Source organism: Meles meles, chromosome 6 (genome assembly GCF_922984935.1).
Source record: "Meles meles chromosome 6, mMelMel3.1 paternal haplotype, whole genome shotgun sequence".
NCBI lineage: Eukaryota > Metazoa > Chordata > Mammalia > Carnivora > Mustelidae > Meles > Meles meles.
In genome coordinates this window covers 149,314,996-149,337,582 of record NC_060071.1, presented here as the reverse complement: position 1 = coordinate 149,337,582, position 22,587 = coordinate 149,314,996, and the positions used below count along the sequence as shown (strand labels likewise).

The following is a 22,587-nucleotide window of genomic DNA, read 5'->3' as shown; positions in this document are numbered from 1 at the left end:
TCTTTTTTACTCGGTAAAAAATATTTATTGTAATAATAGTTACCATTATTATTATAAGTAGGTTCCATGCCCAGTGTGGAGTTCAATGTGGAACTTGAACTCACGACCCTGAGATCAAGACCTGAGCTGAGATCAACAGTCAGTGGTTTAACCAACTGAACCACTCAGGCACACTGGTAAAAATATATTTAGATCCTTCAAGGCCTACGTAAAATTTTACTGCAAACCACTTGGGTTCACCCTTATCACCAGATAAGTCCACTTTATCTGACTCACTGGAGACACCACAGAGCTTGGTGCAGGGGGACACATATGTTTCTTAAATGAATTAGTAAGAGGCCACCCCTATTTTTCATTGAAATCTACATATTCCTTCAATATTATCTCTTCAGCCTATGCTTTAAAATGTAGGTTTTAGGGATGCCTGGGTGGCTCAGTGGGTTAAAGCCTCTGCCTTCGCCTCAGGTCATGATCCCAGGATTCTGGGATTGAGCCCCGCACTGGGCTCTCTGCTTGGCAGGGAGCCTGCTCCCCGTCCCCCCCCACCCCCTGCCTGCCTCTCTGCCTACTTGTGATCTCTGTCAAATAAATAAATAGAATCTTTAAAAAATAATAAAAAAAATAAAATGTAGGTTTTACTGTTATTTAGGTGTGGTGAGCCAACACATCAGGACCGGCACTAAAAAGGTAACTGTTATTAACAGTTCACAAGAGAAGGGGGCACACAGTGCCATCTGGAGCCACATGGGGAAGCACCAGGCTTAGTCAGGAGGCACAAGGAGCAAGGGGAAAGCATAGAAAAGAGTATATTGGTTTCCACAGGAAAGGCAAGGTCAAGCAGGGTAGATTGGATTATCTGAACCATTTCAGTAGGCTCTGGGGTATAAAAACAGTCTCTAGCTGTCTGGGCCTGGGATGATTAGGGCAAAGGAATATTGCCTCCCAGTTTAAGAGCCAGATAAAGGAGGTGGTTCTGAGTATGAGCTCTGGATTAATTCGTCTGCCATAAACAGTACACCCACAGAGGAGTAGTCTGCTATTTCTAGGAATTAGCTGCCCTGAGAGGGGCAGTCTCTCCCCGGTCACATAGTCCCAGGTGCTAGAATATTAAAAAAACAGAAAATAAGAAAATATAGTTAATACACCTTGCTTTATTTTCTTCATAGCACTCACGTGACAAGACATTATGTATTTGTTTGCTGCCGCTCTCCTACTAGGATGTCAATTCCATTAAAGCAGGAATTTAACATTGCTTAGAACAGTGTCTGGCATATAGTAGGTATTTAATAATAAGTGTATTAAATGAACGACTGAATAAATAAACAAACCTGCATAAAAACACGGCTTATGCAATGTTTGGAGAGAGAGGAGGAGTACAAGGCCTGCTTCTCTTATGTACTTGAAACATTCCTCCCAACTTTAAACTACTAACTTCTTTACAGGACCATAAAGGAAGATCTGGGGTTAGTTCCAGTTCAAGTTCTCATAATCCTGAATTGGGGACATTTAACTAATCACAGTAAGGAGACACAGAAGGGGTGGAAAGAGTTGTATTTCGGAGTCAGAGCAGGATTCACATGCTCACCGCACCACTTACTAGCTAGAGAGCTGAACTAGATCTACTTCTGAATCAGTCTCCTCACTAGAAAATCAACAGAGCATGAAGATGAAAACGTACCGATCAGACTAGCTAATGTGAAAAAGTTCCACACCTTCTATGTGTAAGAACATGGGAGGCACAGGCTATAGTATCTAATGATAGTGAATCCCCAGGTAACAAACATTCAGTCGTGATCTTAGGCTTACCAAAGTGCTCCATTATCTCAACTGTGGCAAACACATTTGCATTTAGAGCTCAGTAATGCTACAGCCCTATGATCTACTATTACTATTCCCATTTTATAAGTGGGAAACTAAGATCCTGGGAGGTGAAATGACTTGTCACACAGATTAAGCCTGGATTTGAATCCATGCGGCCAGGCTTCACAATGTTCCTAACCATCGCTCCATATTCTCTCTTCATGTTAACATTCTACTCCAAGACTGAAAAAGAACAGCAATAACTTTAGATGGGTTATACTGAGTATACTGGAATGTCTTAATAGAGACTAGCATTTGAAGATTTTATTTATTTATTCGACAGGGAGAGAGAGATCACAACTAGGCAGGGAGGCAGGCAGAGAGGGGGTAGCAGGCTACCTGCTGAGCAGAGAGCCCGATGCGGGGCTTGACCCCAAGACCCTGAGACCATGACCTGAGCCAAAGGCAGAGGCTTAACCCACTGAGCCACCCAGGTGCCCCAAGAGACTAGCATTTTGAATAGGTAAACAAATTTTTAAAAAGGAGCCATAAGTTGCTTAATGACAGACTAAAATAAGACCCAGCAAAATTACTCGCATATACCAAACCAAAGCTAAAAATAACTGTAAAACCAAAAAGAAGACTAATATATTTCTTAAACCTGCTGCTTTCAAAACCATTACAGGTACACAACACTTAAAAGGCTGACCTTTAAAAAAAAAAAAAGGCTGATCTAACACATAGTTCAAAGTTGAGAAGTTCAAAAACAATGCAGAAAAATATCTCTTACTAGAATCTAACATTTATTAATGAAGTGACAGGAAAAATGAAGAAACTTGTCTGTGAAGGTAACTAGTTTGCAATTGTACACAATTCAATGTGTAAGCCTGAATAATTTGAACATGTTGAAATGGACACTATTTTAACACCTGTGTTAAAACACTCCTTAAATGAGCCAGTCCACATTTTTGGTAGTGGCAGTACAAAAAAATTACATTTTGTTGATGGTGGAATGTTCCTTAAAGTGGATGTTAGCTTCTAAGGTGCTATATTAGTTTCAGGTGTACAATATGATGACTCAACAATCTATGTATTACTCGGTGCTCATCACGAAAAGCACTGAGAAATGTATAAGCTTCATGGCTTAAAATTACAATATAAAGATGTGATGTGATAAAACTGTGCATGGTGCTGAGGAACAAAAAAGCCTGTAGGAAGTACTATTCCTAGAGAAAGGACCCCATGTAAACTCCACCCTGTGGGAACTTTTCCATGGAAAAGGAATTCAGTGAAAAACAATTGTACAGAAATATATAAGAGAATGCTTCTAATTTATAAGAAAAGAATATGAACTAATACACGTGATTTAAACAATGCCCTAAATTTCAATAAATGGTGCTGGGAAAATGAGAGAGCTACATGCAAAAGATAAAAGTGGAACAGTATGGGGAGGTTCCTCAAAAAAAATTTAAAAAGAGAGAGAGAGAGATGAAACTGGACCACTTTCTTACACAACACACAAAAATAAACTCAAAAGTGATTAAAGGCCTAAATGTGAGAACTGAAACCATAAAAATCCTAGAAGAAAATATAGGCAGTAATTTCTTCGACATCAATCAAAGAAACAGTCTTCCAGATCTGTCTCTTCAGGCAAGGGAAACAAAAGCAAAATTAAAGTATTGAGGCTACACCAAAATAGAAAGCCTTTACACAGCAAAGGAAGCCATCAACAAAACCATAAAGCAACCTACTAAATGAGAAAAGATATATCCAAGGAGTCAAAATCCAAAACATATAAAGAACATATAAAACCCAACACCAAAAAATAATATTATCCAATAAAAATGGGCAGAGGATCTGAATAGACATTTTTCCCAGGAAGACATCCAAATGGCCAACAGATACATGAAAAAGATGCTCAGCACCACTCATCACCAGGAAAATGCAAATCAAAACCACAATGAGGTATCACTTCACACCTGTCAGAATGGCCAGAACCAAAAGGACAACAAATAACAAAAGTTGGAGAGGACGTGGAGAAAAAGAAACCCTAATGCACTGTGGGTGGGTATGGAAGCTGGTGCAGTCAGTACGGAAAACATCAGGGAGGTTCTTCAAAAGATTAAAAATAGAATTATTGTTAAGATTAGTAATTCCACCACTGAATATTTACCCAAAGAAAATGAAAACACTAAACTGAAAAGACACACGCAGCTGCATGTTTCTTGGAACATTACTTACAACAGCCAAGATGTGCAAGTAACCCAAATGTCCATTCACAGATGAATGAGTAAAGAAGATGTGTACACACACACACATAAGAATATTACTCAGCCATAGAAAAGAACAAGATCTTGTCATTTTTAACAACATGGATGGATCTAGAAAGTATAATACTAAGTGAAGTAAGTCAGAGAAAGACAAATACCACATGATTTCGCTCAAATGTAGAATTTATGAAGCAAATGAACTAAGAAAAAAGAGACAAAGAACACTTGAAAAACAAAAGATTTTATTTGTTCATTTTTAGAGAGAACAAGGGGAGAGGGGGGAAAGAGAGACAGACAGACTCTGCACTGAGTGCGGAGCCCAACACAGGGCTCAATCCCGCAACCTGAGATCACGACCTGAGCCAAAACCAAGAGTTGAACACTTAACCAACTGAGTCACCCAGGTGTCCCAAAATAACAGACTCTTTTAAAAAAATTGTTTTAATTTTTTATTAACATATAATGTATTATTAGCCTCAGGGGTACAGGTCTGTGAATCGCCAGGTTTACACACTTCACAGCACTCACCATAGCACATACCTTCCCCAATGTCCATAGCAAAATAACAGAGTCTTAAATACAGAGAACAAACTGGTGGGTGCCAGAGAGGAGGTGGGCGGGGGATGGATGAACAAGACAAAGGGGATTAAGAGTACACTTACCATGATGAGCACTGAATAATGTACAGAACTACTGAATCATTATACTGTACCCCTGAAACTAATATAAAACTGTATGTGAATTATACTTCAATAGAAAAATAAAAAATAAAATAATCCCCTGTAAGCTTAAAATACTACACTTATCATTATTTAACCTGGACAGATCTGGCTTCTTAAGGTCTTACCTATTATATTATGTGCCCAAATTAATGCTGACATAAATATGCATAATCACACAATCAGCCTAACCATACAACCTATCATGTACTAAGCTAATAATGATGTGACAAAAGTAATTTGTAATAACAATAATAAAAGATGGGGTGCCTGGGTGGCTCAGTGAGTTAAAACCTCTGCCTTCAGCTCAGGTCATGATCCCAGGGTCCTGGGATTGAGCTCTGCATCGAGTCCTGCGTCAGGCTCTCTACTCTGTGGTGAGCCTGCTTCCCTTCCTCTCTCTGGTCTCTGCTTACTTGTGATATCTGTCTGTCGAATAAATAAATAAAATCTTAAAAAAAAACAATAATAAAAGAATAGCAGCAATAAAACATTCTTACCCAAAATCATGAAAAAAAGCAAGGAAGGAGGGAAAAATTACAGCCAACTAAAGATAAAACCATGATAAAATTCTGCCGAGAAAACTGCTAGAATTCCAGTTATCTGCAAGAATGCTCGAATAGCGTAAGATTTGTAACATTAGGATGCTGAAGTAGAATCCTCAGTAAACTTCTTCGTATGTTGATTTTAGTTCTGAATACCAAATTTTCGTAACCCCTAACTTACTAATACCAAGTCCTTAGATATATGAAGAAATTAAAGTTTTAAAATAATAAATAGTTTTATATTCAGAAGAAAGGACTGGGATTTTTGGATCCATTCCAGGGCCATCTTGAGTGCCATTAAGACTCACTCCCGCCTACAGAACCCCTTGTTAAGTACCATTTTTAGTGCAAGATAAAGTCCCTTCCTCCCCACCATTCTCTCTCTCTCTCTCACACACACACACACACACACACACACACACACACACACACACACGGACAGGACTTCAAAATTATGATGATACAAACAGAAAATAACCATTAGGAAAACACTAGGAATTTATATAGGGCAATACGCTTACAGTATCTTATATGTGAAATGCTTTGAAGTTTACAGAGCTCTTTCAAGTGCATTATTTTACTAATACAGCCATCTTGAGAAGATGAAGTTATCACTATTTTAAAGACCAGAAACCCGAGGTTAAGAAAATTAAGTAACTAGGGGGGAAAAAAAAGTTAAGTAAAGTAGCTGGCTCAAGGTCAAGTTAGACATTTGATTACATGGCAGAGCAGGATATTAATTCAGACTTCTTGTTCCTAGTTCAAGGTCTCTAAAACCAACTACTACAGGCCAAATCTAGAAATCGAATGATATAAAGGCTTTGGAAGACTAAAAAGAACTAGAAGGATTTTATTATGAAGATCATTTGCACCAGTGAAATACCTATGCCAAGGCCTTAACCTGAGCAATAACATCTCTCTGGACTAGTCATTAAGACACCGCAAAGAGGTCCAGATGATTCTAACATGCAACACGGTTGAGGACTTCTGATCTCCATCAGATGATACAAACTGCAACAGTGCATTACAAGCATGTTTTCAACTATCATTTGTATTTTTATATTTTCTTTTCATACAAATTAATCATCAGTCCTTAATTAGTTACAGTGACAGAGTTTAATAAAGCCAAAGTGCTGACTTTAAAGACTTCAGTATTAGCTATGAGAAAGGTGAATAACGTTGCGTAAGAGTAATTACACGAAACTATGTTGTCTTACTTTTAAAAACTCTGTTCTAAAAAAAAAAAAGAAAGAAAGAAAAAAAAAGCCCCTCTGTTCTAGACAATAGCTAGAATATTCAATTAAAATGTATAGCCTTCAATTTGTGCTATTAAGAACATTTAAAAATCATTATCTTCATCTGAAGGAAAAAAATCCCACAACTTTTCCTATAATACTACATCTACGAGGCACTCACCGGGGAGCAGGAAGCTCACTACGCCAAACACAATATATGCAAATAGCAGCTGAGGTCCTTGTGCGACATATTAGATGGCAATGCATTTTACTAAATACTGGATATTGAACCGACCTTACCTTTTGTAGACTTGTCGGATTCAACTGAGTTTTGTCAATTATTTTTATTGCAACCTAGAAAAGAATAAATAAATGTTTATAGATTTTACAAATTTAGTAATTGTAGACTAACTGGTAATAGTTTTGTAAATGCTCAGACATGTGGGACATGAGAAAGACAGAGCGAGACTGATTATATAATGGAAACACTTCTAAAAACGTAGGACAATGAAGCAAATCCATTCCCTGTTTAGTAATACTTAAAAATTAAAAAAAAAATTTTTTTTTTTTTTTTAAATTTTAATCCAAAGGCAGGAGTGGGTGGTGGCTGCACCATTCCTGGAAATACTGCAATGCCAGGTCAATGCACAGAGTGGACGGAGCAAGCTCCTATTCCATTTCCTAGTTCCCAAAATCCATCTCATGTACTGTCCTCAGAGAGAGGAAGTAGCAGATATTAAACTGATAAAGAAGAGATACTACACTTGATCTTAGTAAAAGGCCAAGAAGCGATCCAGTATTTTAATTTCATCTGACGCTGGGATCCAAGGGCAGGAAGCACAGCTTTTACAGATTTACACAGCCCAGAATGCCTTGCTCACAGTGTCTTGCACACAGTAGGAGCTTAATAACTAAGTAAATAGGGGCGCCTGGGTGGCTCAGTGGATTAAGCCGCTGCCTTCGGCTCAGGTCATGATCTCAGGGTCCTGGGATCGAGCCCCGCATCGGGCTCTCTGCTCTGCAGGGAGCCTGCTTCCTCCTCTCTCTCTGCCTGCCTCTCTGCCTACTTGTGATCTCTCTCTGTCAAATAAATAAATAAAATCTTTAAAAAAAATAATTAAGTAAATACATGAACTAATAGGTTGGAGTTCAATCTGAAAACTTTAAAAACATTTTACTAAAAAAAATAGAAAAGATCTTTTGGTAGTTAAAAGAAGGAAAACAGACTAGTTCCAGAACACCTGTAGGCTAACCAAGTGAAACATGCACAGAGGCAACAAATGGTTTACCCAGTCACTTTTGTTCAAAAGGGGGCAAGTAAACCCCAAACAGTCTTAAAACAAGCCACTAAGATACAGAAAGAAAGATCTATAGTTTCCAGTCATAAATTTTTTAAAGTTTTTAAACTTTTTTTAAAAGTTTATCTTTAAAAAAGATTTTAAATTTTTTAAAGTTTATCTTTAAAAAAGAAAAAAAATTAGTTTTACTAATATTGACTAAGTGGACCTGCAGCAGCATCCTTATCTGGTATATTGTCACTTCTAGCATAAAAGTGACTTCTAGGAACTGGGGATATCAGAATGAGGGGAGAGGGTAACAAAAGGGGATGAAAGGGAACGTAAGTGAAGAAAGAGACTTTTTAAAAAATTAGCATATAATGTATATGCCCCAGGGGTACAGGTCTGTGAATCGCCAGGTTTACACATTTCACAGCACTCACCATAGCACATACCTTCCCCAATGTCCATAACCCCCCCCCCCCACAACCCTCAGTTTGCTTTGTAAGATTAAGAGTCTCCTATGGTTTGTCTCCCTCCAGATCCCACCTTGTTTCATTTATTCTTTTCCTACCCCCCAAACCCCCGGCGTTGCATCTCCACTTCCTTGTATCAGGGAGATCATGTGACAGTTGTCTTTCTCCGACTGACTTATTTCGTAAGCATAATACCCTCTAGTTTCATCCACATTGTCGCAAATGGCAACATCCACAATAGCCAAACTATGGAAAGAACCGAGATGTCCATCAAAAGATGAATGGATAAAGAAGATGTGGTATATATATACAATGGAATACTATGCAGCCATCAAAAGAAATCCTCGCCAGCATCTGTCATTTCCTGACTTGTTAATTTTAGCCATTCTGACTGGTGTGAGGCGGTATCTCATTGTGGTTTTGATTTGTATTTCCCTGATGCCGAGTGATGTGGAGCACTTTTTCATGTGTCTGTTGGCCATCTGGATGTCTTCTTTGCAGAAATGTCTGTTCATGTCCTCTGCCCATTTCTTGATTGGATTATTTGTTCTTTGGGTGTTGAGTTGGGTAAGTTCTTTATAGATTTTGGATACTAGCCCTTTATCTGATATGTCGTTTGCAAATATCTTTTCCCATTCTGTCAGTTGTCTTTTGGTTTTGTTAACTGTTTCCTTTGCTGTGCAAAAGCTTTTGATCTTGATGAAATCCCAATAGTTCATTTGTGCCCTTGCTTCCCTTGCCTTTGGTGATGTTCCTAGGAAGAAGTTGCTGTGGCTGAGGTCAAAGAGTTGTTGCCTGTGTTCTCCTCAAGGATTTTGATGGATTCCTGTCTCACATTGAGGTCCTTCATCTATTTTGAGTCTATCTTCGTGTGTGGTATAAGGAAATGATCCGGTTTCATTTTTCTGCATGTGGCTGTCCAATTTTCCCAACACCATTTACTGAAGAGGCTGTCTTTTTTCCACTGGACATTCTTTCCTGTTTTGTCGAAGATTAGCTGACCATAGAGTTGAGAGTCTATTTCTGGGCTCTCTATTCTGTTCCATTGATCTATGTGTCTGTTTTTGTGCCAGTACCACGCTGTCTTGATGACGACAGCTTTGTAATAGAGCTTGAAGTCTGGAATTGTGATGCCACCAACTTTGGCTTTCTTTTTTCAATACTCCTTGGCTATTCGAGGTCTTTTCTGGCTCCATATAAATTTTAGGATTATTTGTTCCATTTCTTTGAAAAAAATGGATGGGATTTTGATAGGGATTGCATTAAATGTATAGATTGCTTTAGGTAGCATAGACATTTTCACAATATTTGTTCTTCCAATCCAGGAGCATGGAACATTTTTCCATTTCTTTGTGTCTTCCTCAACTTCTTTCAAGAGTACTTTGTAGTTTTCTGCATATAGATTCTTAGCCTCTTTGGTTAGGTTTATTCCTAGGTATCTTATAGTTTTGGGTGCAATTGTAAATGGGATTGACTCCTTAATTTCTCTTTTTTCTGTCTTGCTGTTGGTGTACAGAAATGCAACTGATTTCTGTGCACTGATTTTATATCCTGACACTTTACTGAATTCCTATACAAGTTCTAGCAGATTTGGAGTGGAGTCATTTGGGTTTTCCACATATAGTATCATATCAGAAGAAAGAAGCTTGCCACGATCTGGAGAACATAATTAACTCGGCTTTGCAATTGAAGTCCAGGACCACAAAAGGTCTCACCACACACTGAGGAGGCTGTATTCCTACTGTGCATCCTTCAGGACCAAATCCAGCAAGAAGCACCACTGAAGAAAGGGAGTCAAAGTCTGGGGAAAGTGCTTAGAGACTGCCTCGCAAACTTTTTGGTCCCCTTTACACTCTTTTTTTTTTTTTTTTTAAGATTTTATTTATTTATTTATTTATTTATTTATTTATTTGTCAGAGAGAGCGCGCGAGCACAGGCTGGCAGAGTAGCAGCGGAGGCAGAGAGAGAAGCAGGCTCCCTGCTGAGCAAGGAGCCCGACGCAGGACTCGATCCCAGGACGCTGGGATCATGACCTGAGCCAAAGGCAGCCACTCAACCAACTGAGCCACCCAGGCGTCCCCCCCTTTACACTCTTAAAGATTACTGATGATCCCAAATGTGGGTTGTATCTATTAAAATTTACCTTATTACAAATGAAAACTGAGAAATTATAAAAATAAGTATTGAACATAACAAGATTCATTTCAACATACTATTTAACAAATGGTCAAATGGTGCGGGGAAAACTGGATATCCACATGCAGAAGAATGAAGCTGGACTCTTACCTAACATTATCTACAAAAATTACTGCAAAATGCATCAAACACCTAAATTTAAGATTTAAAACTATCAAACTCTTAGAAGAAAACATACAGCAAGAGCTTCACAACACTGGACTGGGCAGTGATTTCTTAGATATGACACAAAGGCAGAGGCAACGAAAGAAACAACCAAATTAGACTTCATAAAAATTTTGTGCATCAAAAGACAATATTAATAGAGTAAAAGGGCAACCCAGACAATGGGAATTTACAAATCATAGATGTGAGAAGGGATTAATATCCAGAATATAGAGAGAACTCCTACAACTCAATGACAAAAAACCCAATTGAAAAATGGGCAAAGGACTTGAAGAGACATTTCCTCAAAGAAGATACACAGCAGACCCCTGAACAATATGGGGGGGGGGCACCACCCCTTTGACAGTTCAAAAATCTATGAGTAACTTTTGACTCCCCCAGAACTTTAACTACTAATAGCGTACTCTTGATGGGAAGCCTTACTGATAATACATACAGTTGATAACACATCTTTTGTATGTTGTGTGTGTTTTTACAATAAAGTAAGCTAGAGAAAAGAAAATGTATTACAAAAATGGTAAGAGAAAATACATTATAGTACTGTATCGCATTTATAAAAAAAAAAAATCTATGTATAAGTAACCCGCCCAATTCAAACCATGGAGTTCAAGGGTTAACTGTACTAACAGCCAGTAAGCACATAAAAAAATGTTCAACATCACTGATCATTAGGGAATTGCAAACCAAAACTCCAACATACCACTTCACACCCATCAAGATGGCTACTATAAAAAACCAAAACCACCTCCCAGAAAACAACAAGCAGTAAGGATGTAGGGAAACCAGAACCCTGGTGCACTGCTGCTAAGAACGTAAAATGGTACAACTGCTATGGAAAACGGTATAGAGTTCCTCAAAAAAATTAAAAATAGAATTACCATATAATCAAGCAATTCCATTTCTGGGGATGTACCTAGAAAAACCAAAAGCAGGGACTCAAACAGATATTTGTAGACCCACAATCACAGCAGCAGTATTCACTTAAGAGCTAACATGTGGAAATAACCCCAGCTTCCACTGAGTGATGAATGGATAAGCCTAATGTAGTGTCTCCATACAGTAGAATATTTTTCAGTCTTTTTTTTTTTAAGATTTTATTTATTTATTTGAAAGACAGAGAATGAGTGAGCGAGAGAGAGAAAGAGAGAGAACAAGCTGGAGGAGGGGCAGAGGGAAAGGGAGAAGCCAGTTCCCTGCTGAGCAGAAAGCCCAGTGTGGGGCTCAATCCCAGGACCCTGGGATCGTGACCTGAGCCGAAGGCAGACGCTTAACTGACTGAGCCACCCAGGCGCCTCAAATATTTTTCAGTCTTAAAATGGGAGGAAATTCTGACACATGCTATAGCATGAAGGAACCTTGAGGACACTATGCTAAATGAAACAAGCCAGACACAAAAGGACAAATACTATGATTCCACTTTATGAGGTTCCTAGAGAGCTCACATTCATAGAGACAGAAAGTAGAATGGGGTATGGAAAGAATGGGGAGTTAGTGTTCACGGATACAAAGTTTCAGTTTTACAAGATGAAAACAGACCTGGAGATGCATGATGGTGATGGTTGCACAACACTATAAATGTATTAGATACTACTGAAACTACACTTTAAAACATTTCGGAGGTTAATTTTAAGTTATGTGCATTTTATCACAATAAACTAAAATAACAAGCCCATTATATGTTAATATAAATAACATTTTTATGAAATTCTCACATATCCTGTATTCAATGTGTTGTGAAACCACATGTCATGTAGCCTCTGGAAAATTTTACTTTAGGTTCATGAAAGAGAATGGAAAAAGTACTATCTTAATGGTATTACAAAAACAGTATTGACTTTGCAGACCCCCTAGAAGGTTCTCCAGAGACCTCCACGGGTCCGTACACCTACTTCAAGAACTGCAGTACTTATTCATATTAACAATTAAAAACAACGACCGACCCCTGCTCCACTTGGTCTAAACCCTCCATCTGCCTAAGTTATCTATGACTTCCTATGAGCCCACACACTGAACCATGCTGCTAACACGGCACCCAGTGAACCTGACTCTGGAACGTAAGGACCCACCATCCCAGCACACCCCAACTGGGGAGAAAAAAGAAATCAGAATTGGAGGAGGGGAGGACAGTCAGCATGCATGTTTGAAAAAAGCAAAGATAGAATTCTGATTTCATATGTGGAAAGCTATAGTAAAGTCTTGGTGGAAACTATAGTAAAAAAAAAAAAAGTGCAAGGAAAAGTCAGAGGTTGGAATATATAAACAAAGACCTTATTCACATCTCCGCTGGGGACTGGCATCCTGTTATAGCTCCAACATACTAGCAGGTACATAAGAATCATCAGATAAATGCTTCCTGAGCTGATGTGAGGCCCCGAACATTCATACTCAGTAACCACATGTGTTCGAGATGGAGACAGAAGAAATAGGGTTTCTCGTGTTTTAACAGATATCAACGTAATTTTAAAAAAATACATTATTTCAGGGGCGCCTGGATGGCTCAGTCGGTTAAGCATCTGCTTTCTGCTCATATCATGATCTCAGGGTCCTGGGATCAAGAGTGCATCACATCCAGGCTCCCTGATCGGCAGGAAGTCTGCTTCTCTCTCTCCTGCCACCCCTCCCCACACTCACGCTCTCTCTTGCTTACTCTCTCAAATAAATAAAATCTTTTTTAAAAAATTGCATTATTTCAAGGTTTAATGGATTAATTTTCTTCAAACTTTGCTTTCATAAGTAATTTTATGTAATATCGATGTCTCTCCCAATTTCCAAAGAAACCCCTTAGATATACCTTTTCCTTTCTGGCAACCTGTTTTCTTCCTCCTTCTGATGGTCAGATCTATCAAATACGCTGTCTTTCTGGTTCTTCTTCCCTCTGAACCTCTGAGACCTGGTTTCTAGTCTCATGACCACATTCCTGATCATTAGCTGCTTCTGGCTCTATTCAGTATCACCTTCTATTCTACAGTAAAGATTCTACTCTTTAAGCATTGTCTTCTTCAAATACTGCTATTCAAGCAGTATTTAGAGCAAAAATAGGAGCTCAAAATATGTTTCATTCAGCTAAATCAAACTGTAGAAGAGAGTCATTTTTAAAAGTCATTTATTAAAATAAGTGTCCTTTAAGTGAAACACTGTTATTACAATGAGTGAGTCTGTGTGGCCATGAAGCCTGAGGGGAAGCTCGTATTCCCCTTTTCTTCCAGCTCCCTGCTGGGGTGACTCAACTACCAAATAACCTTGGCCCAGAACTGGCGCCTGGGGGAGACCTCAGACCTCAAGTCAATAAAAGACGAAGCAACTGTGGGGGCAACACCAATGCCTGAGAAAGATGGGGACTGGAGGGACCACGCACATGCTCCCAAGGTTGTGGAGTTTTTTGGAGTTTTTTTGGGGAGGGGGGTGGCACGTGCATAGCAAAAGCCAGGGGAGCTCACTGGCAAGGAAAGAGGAGTGTCCCTGCCACTGGTTGCGTTAAGTCCTGGGAAATTCCACTTATTCACCCTGATGCCAGAAACAAAGTGGAAAATTACAAAATAGGAATAAAGAGACCTCATAGAAGAAAAGGGCTTCCCCCAATATACGTCACCCTAGAGGGCCCAATACACCTGTAGCAAACACCCACCAGAGAAATAAATACCCTTATCTTCCACTTCCTGTCAATTTTCTACTGGCCAAAGGTCCCAATATCCTGCTTCCAACACGCATTAAAGCATCCACAAACACTAAAAGAGCAGTCAAAAAAAGATCCTATGTTCTTTAAGAGGATGCAGTAGCCCGGAAGGATGCACTATTAGTCAGCTCAGGCTGCAATAACAAAAATACCATAGACCAAGTGGCTTAAACAACAGAAGTGTATTTTCTCACAGACTGGGAGGCTGGACATCCGAGATCAGAGTCTGACCAACACGGTCAGTTCCTGGTGAGGCTTTTCCTCTTGGCTTGCAGATGGCCCCCTTCTCACAGTGTCCTTACATGGTGGAGAGGGCAGCTTTCTGATGTCTCTTCTTGTAAAGCCACTAATCTTACTGGATCAGGACTCTAATTTTATGATCTAATTTAACCTATTTCCACAAAAGCCCTATCTCCAAATACACTGGGGATTAGGGATTTAATATACGATTCTGAGAGACACAATTCATTCCACAGCATAAAGACCAAGCTGAACAACTACAACACATGGCTACAACATAAAACTTCCAATTAAAGCACAGCGCCCAACACACGGACGACACACAACATGGAATAGCATCACAAGCGTAAAGTACGGTAAGAGACAGACACGGAAAAACACATTCTGCATTAGCATGTCAAGGAAAACAAAACATGAACTGTGGTGCTAGAAGAAGTCAAGACAGTGGTTACCCTGGGGAGGAAGGATAGGAAAGTGATTAGAAGAAGACAGAAGGGAAGCTTCTGGGGGCACCCGGGTGGCTCAGTGGGTTAAAGCCTCTGCCTTCGGCTCAGGTCATGATCTCAGGGTCCTGAGATCGAGCCCCGCATCGGGCTCCCTGCTCAGCGGGGGGCCTGCTTCCTCCTCTCTCTCTGCCTGCCTCTCTGCCTACTTGTGATCTCTCTCTGTCGGGTAAATAAATAAAATCTTTAAAAAAAAAAAAAGGTTTTTAAAGAAAAAAATCATGATAAAGATATAAGTAAAACATAAAGAATCAGTTTATATTGTACACCTGAAACTAATATAACACTGTATGTTAACCAACTGGAATTAAATAAAAACTTAAAAAAAAAAAAAACAGTTTAAAAGACTGAAAGTGACCACCTTAGAAGATTAGGAAATGAGGGTGGGGGATTAAGGGAGACAGTTTTTATTTTTATTTATTTATTTATAAAAGATTTTATTTATTTGACACAGAGATCACAAGTAGGCAGAAAGGCAGGCAGAGAGAGAGGAGGAAGCAGGCTCCCTGCTGAGCAGAGAGCCGGATGTGGGGCTCGATCCCAGGACCGTGTGATCATGACCTGAGCTGAAGGCAGAGGCAAAACCCACTGAGCCACTCAGGCGCCCCTATGAATAAAAACAGAATGACAAAGAGAATGGGAGAGGTGTCATCAGGAGACAAGTGACTTTAAACTATTTCTGGAAGAAAAAATCTGAGGGCACATACAAGCCTAGAGTGTGCCCAAAGAAGGGCAAAATCCAGGGAAACCTCACTGAGAAAAATCACTTTGCACAGTGTATGTGGCAACTTTCCTACTGGCCACCAGGAAGCTTAGCCAGGCACCTGACCAGCAGGCCTCCACATACCCTGTCCCATACAGAAAGCTCCTGATTTGCTTCTTAGTGCTCCCCACTTGAAAACATTAACAGCGAATCAGAAATCACAGACAAGGAAAGCCTATGATTTTTTGATACCCATCTCCATATATGTGTTAGGGGAAAACACCAGATAACTGAGGCTTCTCTTTCAAAAACGGAGATAGTTGTTTGTTGCTGGGTATGGTAATTATGTTCTACAAAGTCACTGTGAATACTGCTCCTAGAAGAAATACAGGGTTGGGTTCCTATAGGCCTCTGGACATAAAAATTTTCATCAACCGATCAATATATAACCTTGCTTTATGTGTGTTTCTTTTTAAGGACATCTTATTTACCATACATCATTGCTTCGTTAACTGTCAACCAGCCACAGAACCTAACTCCTGTCTGAATTATAAGCTTATCTAAAAATGTGTTTTCTCTATCAGGCACATCACAGCCTTGCACTTAGAAACAGTGGCTAGTACTTCAGCCCTACACTTGGGGGCCATTTGAAACAGCAAAATTGACAACAAAAAGCACAAAAATGCAAAAACCGTGGAGTAAACAGATCGCAAAAAGAGCATCTATTCGCAGTATGAAAGCTGAAACAAGGCAGAGCATCATCCCCTTGCTGGCTCTCAGCCGAGGATGCATACCTTAGACAATTCAAACTTTCTGATGCTTTATGTATGTCCACAAATACTGCAAAAGCACTGCAAGTGTTGATTATGGAAATACGAACAAATTGTAGTAAGCAGGTGAATCTTGAAAATATGGAATTTGCAAGTAAGATCAACTTTATCTGTTCTAGAGATGGGTAATAGTGATAGTTGCAAAACAATGCAAATGTGTGTTTTTTTTTTTTAAGATTTTATTTATTTGACAGAGAGAGACACAGTGAGAGAGGTAACATAAGCAAGGGGAGAGGGAGAAGCAAAGCTCCTGCTGAGCAGGGAGCATTCGGGGCTCGATCCCAAGACCCTGGGATCACAACCTGAGCCGAAGGCAGACGCCCATTGACTGAGCCACCCAGGGACCCCCATCAATGCAAATGTTCTTAATGCCACTGAACTGTACACTCAAAATGGTTAAAATGACTTCATACTACGTATATTTAACCACAATAAAAAAAGCGTAACAGTTGTGTAATTAAGTGATTTTTAATTTGTAGAAACTGGGTTCAGGTGAGGTTTTCTCTTCTTCTGCTCCATAACTCCACCTCCAGACGGTACTGAAAGCAAGATGACATCTTTATGCTTTTCAATTGTATCTATTACGGGAACAGGAGGCTCTCTTTCACTCTTCTGATCACTCACTTCCGATCTACCACTATTAATTTCCAAATGAAGCAAACTGTTCTGGGTACCAACACTTTTTGACAATCACTATAACTATTTTGAATAAACATTCCATTAATCATTGCCCCCTCTGCCACCAAATTACTACTTGCTGAGTTAGAGCAGAGTATCAAAGAACAATATTTGCCATTATCTGAAAAAGGGAATTAAGACACTTCTCTCTTTTCTGGTTGTATTATCTGTGTGAGGCTGGATTTCCTTCATAAACTTCAACCAAAACAATATGCTGCCAAAACTTAAGTGTAGAAGACTATACGAAAACCCAGCAACCTTCTACTAAGACAGACACTAAAGAGATTTGCAAAAAATTAAAACAATGTCACTCTTTTCAATAATTTGGTTTGTCCAACAGGGGTTTCTTTCTCATAAAAATGTTATTTATTAAATATAGTAGGTCTGTTATTTCTTTAAACGAATATAGGTTTAAAATTTTTTAGTGTTAACTTCTAGCATGGCAAATATCAGTCTGTGCAACCCATGTAAACAAAGGCTTTTGGGAGTCCTCAATTAAAAAAAAAAAAAAGATTTTATTTATTTGTCAGACAGAGAGAAAGAAAAAACGAGAGAGAGAGCGAACGCACACACAAAGCAGGGGGAGTGGCAGGCAGAGGGAGAAGGAGCCTGATTCGGGTACTCATTCCCCAGACACTGGGATCATAACCTGAGCTGAAGGCAGACACTTAACTGACCGAGCCACCAAGAATCCCAGAAGTCCTCAATTTTAAAAGTTCAAGGCGTTCTGAGACACAGAATTTGGGAACTGTCATTCTAATCAATGCAACCATGCACAACCACTAACCCTGGTACAATGACCATGCAGCGGCATGCAAAACTACTCGGCATGAAATTCTGAGGGAGAAAAATCAGAATACAAGATTATGACCAAAAATATGGTGCAAAACATATATACGGAGAATATACAAAGATAAAAATGGTATTCAGAATATTTTAAGTGTGGTATTTTTTTCCTCCCTAGTCTCCCAACTCTCTGTGAAGATGATCTTAACACACACAAAAAGTTGTGACCAAAATATAAAACCATTTATCTAAAGTCCCAGGAAGTGGAGCACATCCCGGAATGAAGAACTATGATTTATCATTCCTACAATCAACAGCAATTGTGAATGAGGTGCCAGATCCAATCCTTCCCCTTCCTGCTCTATGCTGCCTCCTTCAGTGCCAGAGACAGGACATAGCTGCGGGCAGGTTAAGAGCTCACTTCCAGTTAAATGTGGAGGACAGGCAGGAAAGGCATTAGGCACAACAGCACAGTTAACAAGTTGAGAAGACAACAGTGGGCAAGAGAGCAGAGAAAACCATCACCGGAAACAACATAATTTGCCCAGCACAACTCGAGAAGGCTCCAAACTTGGGAGGTTGGGAGGCATGAGAATCAACAGTGGAGCTACTGGACTAATTACAAGGTCACTAGTCTGTACACAGAACGTGTGCTGCTTCCCAACCCAGCCAATAACCACTGGCTCTGTAGAGGCTAAAAACGCTTCCTACGCAGATGATCAGTATCAAGGTCAAGGAGCCCAGCAGAGGACAGGAATGAGGCCTGGAGATGAAAAAGGGGAAATTAAGCATCAGACTATCACTGAGGAGTTGGACCACCAGTTCCTCCCAAGCAGAACGGAGGACTCTTATCTAAAGAAACAGAATGGCCTCAGAGAAGAGATCTAAAGACACAGATATCTGGGGTCCTACAGTAACAACTCCCAACAGGAAAGCTGTATGGGCAAACATCCTATGTTTGCAAACCCAGTTTTGATCAGCTTCTGAGGGCTCCACCTGAAATACAAACAGATGACCATCGATTATCAGATTTCAAAGAAAGGCTCTGTATGACAGATAGTTACCAAGGAAGAACTCCAGAGAAAAGAGAAATGGTGCAGGGAGCAAAATCTATTTAAAAAAAAAAAAAAAAAAGAGGAAAGCCTTTACTAGCCTTTACTACCCACTCCCCGCCCAGGGAGCTAACAGAAGAAACAGCATTCATGATCCCACAACTGAACACCACAAAGACAAATAATCAAGAGAACAAGAAAGAGCTGGGAGAGGGGCGGCTGGGTGGCAGCTCAGTTGGTTGGGCATCTGCCTTCAGCTCGGGTCATGGTCTCAGGGTCTTGGGATCAAGTTCTACATTGGGCTCCTTGTTCAGCGGGGAGAGGGCTTCTCCTCTGCCTGCTGCTTCCCCTGCTTGTGCTCTCTCCCTCTCTCTGACAAACGAATAAATAAAATCTTCAAAAAAAAAATTACAAAAAAGAGCTGGGAGGAAGGTGGAGGACATACAAATTTAACAGATGATATTAAAGACATCACTCAGAAAATAAAATAGAAACACAGATGGAGATCAGATTTAAAAAAAAAAAATGTCAAGGTTCTTTTCCAAGAGTTCCAGTCTCTGATAAGTAAGAATTATAGAATAAAGATTTTTAGGGCGCCTGGGTGGCTTAGTCGGTTAAGCACCTGCCTTCGGCTCAGGTCATGATCTCGGGGTCCTGGGATCAGGCCCCACATCGGGCTCCCTGCTCAGTGGGGAGCCTGCTTCCCCCTCTCCTGCTCCCCCTGCTTGTGCTGTCTCTCTGTCAAATAAATAAATTTAAAAATCCTTTTTTTTAAAAAAAGATTTTATTTATTTATTTGACAGACAAGAGATTTTAAGTAGGCAGAGAGGCAGGCAGAGAGAGAGAGAGAGGAGGAAGCAGGCTCCCTGCTGAGCAGAGAACCCGATGCGGGGCTCGATCCTAGGACCCTGGGATCATGACCTGAGCCGAAGGCAGAGGCTTTAACCTACTGAGCCACCCAGGCGCCCCATAAATTTAAAAATCTTAAAAAAAAATTTTTTTTTAAAATAACAAAATGAGACAATTCTATAGAACTGAAAGATTATGAATTTCCAAACTGGAAGGGTCCAATGAGCAATCAAGAAGAATAGATGCAGACCAACTCCCTACTACTTCACTGTGAAATTCTGAACAGCAAGGATGAATGTGAATAGTTTGAAAAGCTTCTTCTAGAGAAGAAAAAAATAGTCACACACTTAAGTCACTTACATTGTTATACTCCAATCTCTAGAACTACCAACACCAGAAAACTCTTCTGACCTTAATTTTGAGCTTCCCACTTTCTATCACCTCTTCCACCTTTCCTGCCCATTCAATCTAGAATGCCAATAACTGTCTGAACTCATCAGGGTCCATAATCCACTGGTCCCACCACCTTCTTATGATTTGTCTTCTCTCTCAAGTTATTTTCTATTCAAATGTATAGTCCTTCATTGTAATCACTCCCCGAGGTATTCCAAATCAATGTCCTTGCTCTGTTCCCACCCTCTATAACTCAATGTGACAAAACCCCCAATTATTTATAAATGCGACGCCTGTGTCTGGGTACCTGACTGCTGCTGGAGAGTAATTCCCAGCCTTGCTGTGTATTCCCACTTTATATCCCTGATCATCCCCAGCGAAGCCTTAAGGCCACTGGCAATTCTACTACATTCTTCCAGTCCGGTAACTCTTCTGCTTGTCCAGTTGTTACTGTAACTTCTCACATCTCTATTATCTCTCTCCTTGATAATCACAGTCTCAGCTGACATCTTTCCATTTTACTTAAAAAAAAAAAAAAAAAAAAAAAAATAGCTGTAATGGGAAGAAAACCTCCCCAAGCTCCCACACCAGCACACAGAGCCCTGAGCTACACCTATGCCAGGGCCCTTTACATTTCTCCTGTTTCTATGTAAGAACTGTCCACACTATCAAGGCCAGCTCTTCCACCATCCCCTCTCACCCTCTTTTTTTTTTTTGAAGATTTTATTTATTTATTTGACAGACAGAGATCACAAGTAGGCAGAGAGGCAGGCAGAGAGGGGAAAGCAGACTCCCGGCTGAGCAGAAAGCCCCATGCGGGGCTCGATCCCAGGACCCTGAGGTCATGACCTGAGCTGAAGGCAGAGGCTTTAACCCACTGAGCCACCCAGGCGCCCCCTCTCTCACCCTCTTAAGTATCTCTCCCACAGCACCACTTTCCCCCTTTCTGTCAGATTATTCCCATTAACAGATAAACATGTTGGTATTTTGCCCATCCTTTAAAAAACAGCGCGGCTTGACAGCTCTCTGTATTTACTCTTCTGTACCCTGATTATGGTGGTTGTAACATGAGTCTATACATGTGTTACAATTCAGAGAACCGTATGTCAAAGGAAAAAATGATATGTAACTTTAAAAATAACACAAACTTGCTAATTTTGATGTCTAAAATGAGGGTGAGTATAAAGGGTGCTCTGATACAAGATGTTTTACACGTTACAGCTTTCCCATATTATTCATAACAACCAAGGCAAAAATGCCATTCACAGCAGCAACAAAAATTTTAAAATACCTTGGAATGAACTTAAGAATTATGTAAACCGGGGCGCCTGGGTGGCTCAGTGGGTTAAAGCCTCTGCCTTCTGCTCAGGTCATGATCCCAGAGTCCTGGGATCAAGCCCTGCATCTGGTTCTCTGCTCAGCAGGGAGCCTGCTTCCTCCTCTCTCTCTGCTTACTTGTGATCTCTGTCTGTCAAATAAGTAAATAAAATCTTCAAAAAAAAGAAAAAAGAATTATGTAAACCATTTACCTACTCTGTAGAATTTATTTGTAACCCCCTTAAAGAATGGTCCAAAGCCCAGAGGAAGAAAATTATAAACCCCCCAAACAAAATCGAGACATATTTCATATTCCTATATAGAAGGACTTGGTATCATTAAAATAACAAATTTCTCCCAGATCAGTTTATAAATTCAGTTTATTCCAATCAAAATTAATCTTATCGCATTTCCAGTAAGACTACTTCTTGGGACATAGTATCTTGACTGTAAGATAAATCTAACACACTAAATGGCAAGAACAGGTATGAAGTTTTTAAAAAATAAGAATAATCTACAGAGCATTTAACCTACTCTAAAACATACAAATGTACAATTCAAAGCTGCAGTAATAAAATTACCACCATATGGGTACAAGACTAAACAAACAGATCAGAGAAACAAAAAGACATATATGGGAATTTGGTATGTGAAAAAGCAGGTATCTTCACTTGGGGAAAAAGACAGATGATCCCAGGACAAGTGGTAATCCACATGGGAAAAAAAAAGTTTGATCCCTACACTTCATACTAATCCCCCAAAATATATACCAAATGAATGAAACATCCAAACGTGAGCCATAGGAGTGTTTGAAGAAGATACAGAACCATGTTTTAGATCTTCGGACAAAGTAAACCTTTCTGCAAGTCATGAAACCCAG

The 22,587-nt window shown here is 39.8% G+C and overlaps 1 protein-coding gene and 1 non-coding gene across 10 annotated transcripts in view; both read right to left on the bottom strand.

Moving 5' to 3' along the window:
- The window catches only part of MARK3 (microtubule affinity regulating kinase 3), a 112,647-nt gene that overhangs the window by 58,967 nt on the left and 31,093 nt on the right, over window positions 1–22,587 (bottom strand). For all 9 annotated transcript variants that reach the window (XM_046010402.1, XM_046010403.1, XM_046010405.1 and 6 more), the window contains one exon: window positions 6,870–6,923. In XM_046010402.1, the coding sequence (XP_045866358.1) occupies window positions 6,870–6,923 (54 nt within the window). The remainder of the gene's footprint in view (window positions 1–6,869; window positions 6,924–22,587) is intronic.
- LOC123945187 lies at window positions 7,172–7,362 on the bottom strand. The gene has a single exon (XR_006819096.1). It is a non-coding gene; the product is annotated as a U2 spliceosomal RNA (small nuclear RNA).